Source organism: Chrysochloris asiatica, unplaced genomic scaffold, assembly GCF_000296735.1.
Source record: "Chrysochloris asiatica unplaced genomic scaffold, ChrAsi1.0 scaffold00124, whole genome shotgun sequence".
Classification (NCBI taxonomy): domain Eukaryota; kingdom Metazoa; phylum Chordata; class Mammalia; order Afrosoricida; family Chrysochloridae; genus Chrysochloris; species Chrysochloris asiatica.
In genome coordinates, this window is record NW_006408642.1 from 5908158 (window position 1) to 5915115 (window position 6958).

The following is a 6958-nucleotide window of genomic DNA, read 5'->3' on the forward strand; positions in this document are numbered from 1 at the left end:
TGGACTGCTGTAACCATAAGGCCTGTGGTTCAAATCCACTAGCTGCTCCATGGGAGAAAGATGAGGTTGTCTGCTCCCGTAAAGAGCCATAGTCCCAGAAACCCTATGGAACAATTCTACCCAGAGGGTCTTTGAGTTGGAATCAACTTGATGGCAATGTGGGTGGTTTGTAGTACTTTAGCACAGTAGAATTATAGAGCTTGAATGAGATTAAGAAAATAAAGTTTGCCAAGGGTAGCATAGCAATTCAGATAATTTCCCTCGTTGCTAGTATGAGGGAAATAATTTTTTTGTAAATTCAGTGTCTATTTGTATATCCTTAATCTCATTTGCATATTAGAAGTTTATCTGTTTCTTCTTATTGATAGGACTTTTATGTGTGAATCTTCTCTTACATATGCTGTCATTATATTTCCCTGACATGTTGCTTATCTTTTTATATTTGATACCTTTTATTATACAGAAGTTTTGAATTTTTTTTTTAATGTTAGATTTATATTGTGGATTGAGTGAAAGTTTACAGGGCATATAATCAGTTTTACATTCAACAAATCATATACCTTGTTTCATTACATTGATTATAATCCCCACCATGTACCATCAGTTAACAGTATTTCTCTCTGTCCACTTTAGCTTTTTAAAAAACACACAAACAAAAAACCCCAGTAAAGCATATATGATAATTTACATCTCCAAAGGGCACATTCTGTAAGTCGGCTCTTGGCCACAAGCTCTTAGTACTTCTCTTCTTAGTCCGTGAATCTAGAGTCCTCAGCGGTCATAAATTCCCCCAACTGTAAGCCTTCCAGCCTTCTAAATATTACTTTATATGTGGTTCAAAGTCCTGGGACCATCCCCTGAGGCTACTTGGTCAGATATCCTGTGTTGTTGCTGGTGGAGCTCTTTACAACACTTCCACCCAATCCGTCATCTTGTTTGTTCTCAAGTTTTGAAATTTTGATGTAACCAGGTTTATTTTATTTTTGTTACTTCATTTGTATCTTTTTAAAGATCCAGATAAACCCAAGATCTTCATATTCTATTTTTTTTTAAGTATTTTATATGAAAATTTTATATTTTTTTTCTTTAATACAGCTTTAGTAATATTTTTGAATGATATGATATATAGAAATCTTAACTTTTTTCAATTGTCTTCACTTTTTCACCACAACTTAAATTTCTACATATAAACGTTTCTAGTGGCTATACCCTTATGTCTTTTTATGTTGGCGGGGGCTGCCTCCCCAGTTGTTCTTGTCTTTTCTTTGGATGAAACTTGAAATCAAGTTTAATCTGAAAAAAAATGTTTTTAGAATTTTGTTTGGGACTGCATTTAATTGATGGGTTTGTCTCTATTCAGGCATGTTTATGTCCTGGTGTGGGGCTGTGGATTAATGTTCTGGACTACAAAGTGAGTTTGAGCCTCAAGATCAGCGGTTCAAGCTCACCATCTGCTCCTAGGAAACACTATGCAGGGTTGCTAGGGGTCGGAACCAACTCAATATCATTTAACCACGACATAATGCTGCCTCTCAAGCACACTTTTTTTAGTGAATAATTCTATGTTTTCTGTTCTCAAGAGTATGTGGGGTTTTATTATTATTATTTAATGTGTACCAATGTTATCCCTAATCATTTTTTTTTTTTTTTTGCTGTAGATTATAACTACACCAACTAAGGCTTATCAAATTCGATCTCGACCAGTTCCAAGATTAAGCCCAGAAGTAGAGAGCTTTGTCTCTGTGCCTGCTCAAAATTACAGCAAATTAGATGATATCTTCAATGAGCCAATTCCACCTGAAATGAATGAACAAGCTTTTGAGGCCATCTCTGAGGAGCTTAGAATGGTGCAGGTAATGTTTAGTTTTAAAATAAACAAACATATGAATGGATGTTCATTTTAAACAAATTTCCTTTGCCTATTATTTTAACTCTGTAATGTGCTACAGTCAAATCTAGTTAATATTAAACTATTATCTTACGTGTGAGCAGTGTAGAGATCCCTGCCTTAAAAATCAGCCCTCTTGTGTTCTTTTCATTTCCCTTGCAGTTGTTTGTAAGACACTCTCAGAGCTCCTTGGCCTTTGATGTCCTCGTGTGTAAAATAACCAGTTTGATACTAGTTTCAAATTCCATAACTAGTTTATTATGGCACAATGCTGTATCTGCTGCCAAAAGTAAAAATAGTTGTAAGAATCTTATCACACATCAAATATATAGACAGCTTTAAGGATATTTGAAATAGCATATGAAACTTGATTATTTCCCAATTCTGGTGACTTGGTAAATTTTTTGAAGAACTTGTCTACTCTCTTTCCAAGTCCCAGTAATTAGCCCTTTCAAGGGTATGGAGACCACGTTCCTGGTAAGGTCATCTCTGACAACCCTGAAGTGCTTAGTGAAAGTCTCATGGCTGTGCTATGATTTAATCCACATTTTTTGTTTTAATCATTTCTTTGTGTTTCAATTGATCCACATTGGTGTAGACCACAGTGTAATTCTGAAACATGGGAAGTCTGAAGCATGTGATCTTCTGAAATTGTTTCTGGCTCCAAGCAGACCTTTGACACTTTGTGCATATGAGGTTTTTCTTTTTTCTTTCTTTTTTTAATGCAGAAGAAATGGTAGACTGTTTAAGAATTCCACTAAAAGAATTTTTGACGACTGAAGTTTTTTTGTTTCAGGAACAAATGAGTTCTCTTCAAGTAAAGTTGGATGAAAAAGAGCATAAAAACGTAAAGCTTCAGCAGCAAATTGACAAACTGGAGCATCATTCTGCACAAATGCAAGAGGTGAGACTGAGGGTGCATCCTCAGAAACTGTGTGAAACTTAGTCTCAGAGTAAGAGTATTATAGACAGAAGCTGACCCTTAGTCATGGCTTTGTTTGAGTAGTATTCTCTACTTTGTTGATTCGCATACCCACTCTGATAATAAGAAAAACATTCTTTGGCCTGAGTTCTGCTTAACATAGCTCGGAATACAAATGGATTCCTTTCTGTTTGTTTGACAGTAAGCAAAGTGGACAGTTGTATTTTAACAGTGGTCATGCTCAATCTTCTTCATGGAATCAACCAATTTTTTTTTAGCTGGAGACATTGAAACTGGATTCGAAAAACAAAGCAGGTTAATAATTTAAAGTATGTCTTAACATGCCAATATCCTTTTTCCAGTAAATTTTTTCCCCCAAAGCTTTTCTTATCAGAGAGAACAGATTGGACCAAACATCACCAAGAGTATCTGTCACAGTTGAATGTCCTTGAAAAGCAACTTCGAGATACACAATCTAAGAATGACTGTAAGTTTGAAAAACTGGGAACACTATGATATGAATGAAAAGTTACTTCATTTCCAGTTGAGCTTCTTTAGAAAACCAGAAGTGCTTAACCTATGTTAGAAAATTATGATACATTTTCAAGGAATTTCCATTATGTAAGGGTATGTCCTGGTGTGGTGCTGTGGATTAATGCACTGGACCTCAAAGTCAGTTTGAACCACAAGGTGGCGGCTCCTTGGTCACTGTGGGTTGGAACCGACTCGACGGTACTTAACAAAAACAACAAAGATTATGCCACTTAAAATATATTAAATCTATTGATCCTTTCCCCCACTTTCCCTTATTTAACATTTTTGATCCACATTCTACAGGGAAAATCTAGAAAAGTCAAATGACTGTAAGTCAGGGGCAAATGTTGATTCTTTTTAAATAATAATGTGACAAAAACAATTAGGAAGAAAGAAATCTCAATGTTCATGCCTGCTACTTAGTTGTTGAAAAATCACTTCTCTTAAAATCATTTCTTCTCTGATAATTATAGGACAAGTATCAAGTTTATGTGCCTACTTTGTAAAACTACTAAGGAGACCTATTGAGAAATTTATTTGTTTGTGTTTCAGTTTTGAAAAGCGAGGTGTATGACCTGCGAGTAGTTCTTCATTCTGCAGATAAAGAGTTATCGTCAGTGAAACTGGAGTATAGTTCATTCAAAGAAAGTCAGGAGAAAGAACTTAATCAACTTTCAGAAAGACACATGCGTGTACAGCTTCAACTAGATAATGTCAGGTAGGATTGTTCTGTTGTGGTTTCAAGTTCAAGGTGCCTGATTGGCCTGTAGTTAGAACTACTGAAAGTACAGGTGCTATACCGAACTTAAAAACTAGTTTAACAAAAAAGGTAACTTACTGGCTTACAATATTGGAAAGGCCCAGAGACAATTTTGGTTTCAGAGACAAACTAGATTTCATCTCAAATAATATTGTCAGTGCTCTCTCTCATTCATCTCGACTTCCCATTACATGCTGTCCTCATCTACTGCTAATGGGCTTCCTCTATGTGACAGGGAACAGACTGTCGTAGATAGACCCACATTCTCTTTCCCTGCATAACATGTGAAGAAATCCTCTCCAAACAGCCATATAGATCAGTCCCAGTGAAATATGAATTGGTCTTGTTTGTGTCACCTGCCTATCTTTGGACCAGTCACTTGTCAAGGGTTTGAGGTAGTACTGGCTAAACACAGGTAATGTGCCTTCTTTGAAAGAAACCATATGCTCTTAACCAAAAGGAGGACAATGCAAGGTAGACCAAAATAATACCCTCCAGAAGCCCTGGAACTCTTGAAACAAAAATAATCTAAAATGTAACCTAAATATATATTACATCTAATGTAAAGCTAACATTTAATAGGTATGTTTTTAATTTATTTATTTATTACTGTTCCTTTTGTTCTTGATGCTAATTTCAACCTTTTGTGTAATGTAACAAAACTGTTTTATGTTTTTGTTGCTGTCTTCTGGGTTTGTGGCCATAATTTAATACTGGACGTTTTTACTGTGATATAACTGAGTATTTTCTAGAAAAGCTGCTAATAGTTCCCAGCTGTTATGAGAGGTTAGGTCTGGAAGCCCTTAATGAATCTAACCCTCATTTGCCAAGAAATGTTTCAATGTGTTTTTGAAACAGAAAGAATATGGGGCAATAGATGGCTGTAACTTTGTACATATTTTATCCCCATCAAATTACTCTGTGGTCTAGGGTGTGGTCTAGGGTGCTTCACTGACATTTCACACAAAGTCATGAGCTTTACATAAGCATAGATTTTATGTGCATTGGTAGTGGTCTGTAGCTTGTATAAATGAGGTGCAGATAGTCTGACTAGCAGAGAAGTACACTTAAAGTTTATATTTACTATTATCCAAATCTTTTCCCAATAAAGACTAGAAAATGAAAAGCTCCTTGAGAGAAAAGCCTGCTTACAGGATTCCTATGACAACTTACAAGAAGAAATGAAGTTTGAAGTTGATCAACTTTCCAAAAACCTTGAAAACTGCAAAAAAGAGAATGAAACTCTGAAATCTGATATGAAAGTAAGTTAATAGGGTACTAGTTATGGGTGAATTTGTTCTGGCAATGCTTCTCTTGATTTTACGGTAAGGACTTCCTAACTTTCTTTACTGATCCCATAGTTCCAGCTTTGTAGTAGGTACTTGATGGTTCTTGTTGTTAAGGACTATGGAGTCTGTTCTGACTCATAGTGACCCTGCACAGGGTTTCTGAGTCTGTAAATCCTTACGGGAGCAGAAAGCCTCATCTTTCTCACGTGGAATAGCTGGTAGTTTTGAACTGCTGACCTTGAGGTTGGCAGCCCAACTGGTAACCACTATGCTCCCAGAGCTCCTTAGGTACTTGATATGTTTGTTAACTACTTGTTGCTAGTAACAACTACTTAAACTCTAATATAATACTGTTTTGTAGAATTTGATGGAACTTTTTGAGACAGAAAAAGAACGCAACAACAAATTGTTACTGCAGTTTGAGGAAGATAAAGAGAACAATTCTAAGTGAGTTCTATTTATTTTTTCTTGTTTACTGATTCTGTATCTTGTTTTTCTTTAAATTGCTAATACATTAAGGTATTAGTAGTTTTTCAAAACATTCAACAATTAGCTATAACACTTTAGATCCACTACCAATTGCTATTCATTTGTAAACTCAGGGCCTTAAGTAATTAAATCACAGTGTGTATGTGTATGTGCAGACTTCTATTTCTTTTGTCACTGAAATGTGAAAACTGCTTTTTTTTTTATTAAAGGTTTTTATTGTGGAGTGAGTGAAAGTGTACAGGGCAGATCATCAGTTTTACATTCAACAAATCATATACCTTGTTTCATTACATTGATTGTAATCCCCTCCATGTATCGTCAGTTAACAGTATTTCTCTCTATACACTTGAGCTTTTTAAAAAACACACAAACAAAAAAAAAAAAAACTACTCAGGCATATATAATAATTTGCATCTCCAAAGGGCACATTTTGCAAGTCTGCTTCTGGCCACCATCTCTTAGTCCTTCTCTTCTTAGTCCATGAATCTAGAGCCCTCAGCCGCTACTCCTTTCCATGCCCCCATCTCTACCTACAACTCTGGCACTGCTGCTTCTCTGGATAAGGTCCTGCACTCTGCTTGTGCGTTCCTCTCTTGATGGTCCTAGAGTCCTCTGTTTCTGGACTGTAAGATTAACTACTCCCCTTTTTTTGTTACAAAACTTCTACCTTTACAATTTTGACAATTGCGATTAGTCATGATAACAGTTACTCACTATTGAATCTTACGAATCTTATCCCCATCTCTTTTCACCAGACCCATCTAGACAAGATGACAGCTATTCAGTGGGTACTCTCTTTCCCCCCATACTCTTAAACTAAACTTCCTCTTGAAACCTTGTAAAGCCAGTTACCTTGTGCCTTTATTGCCCCCTCACTTTAGGTAGCCAATGTCTAAGTTGCCCGTACCTATCTACCATGTGTACAGAGTAGATAGCATTAATACTTGATTTGAAGACTCTTTCCCTCTCTGTTGGTATTTAGAGTAAAGGAGCTCTGGTAGCATAGTGGTTACGAATCGGGCTGCAAACCTTAAGGTCAGCGGTTCGAAACTACCAGCTGCTCCGCGGGAGAAAGA

General features: G+C 36.2%; 1 protein-coding gene across 1 annotated transcript in view; it reads left to right on the forward strand.

Moving 5' to 3' along the window:
* KIF15 (kinesin family member 15) overlaps positions 1–6958 on the forward strand; it is a 95082-nt gene that overhangs the window by 63137 nt on the left and 24987 nt on the right. The window contains exons 17-22 of the mRNA XM_006868835.1: positions 1659–1853; positions 2685–2792; positions 3192–3297; positions 3897–4062; positions 5216–5366; positions 5755–5840. Of these exons, the coding sequence (XP_006868897.1) occupies positions 1659–1853; positions 2685–2792; positions 3192–3297; positions 3897–4062; positions 5216–5366; positions 5755–5840 (812 nt within the window). The remainder of the gene's footprint in view (positions 1–1658; positions 1854–2684; positions 2793–3191; positions 3298–3896; positions 4063–5215; positions 5367–5754; positions 5841–6958) is intronic.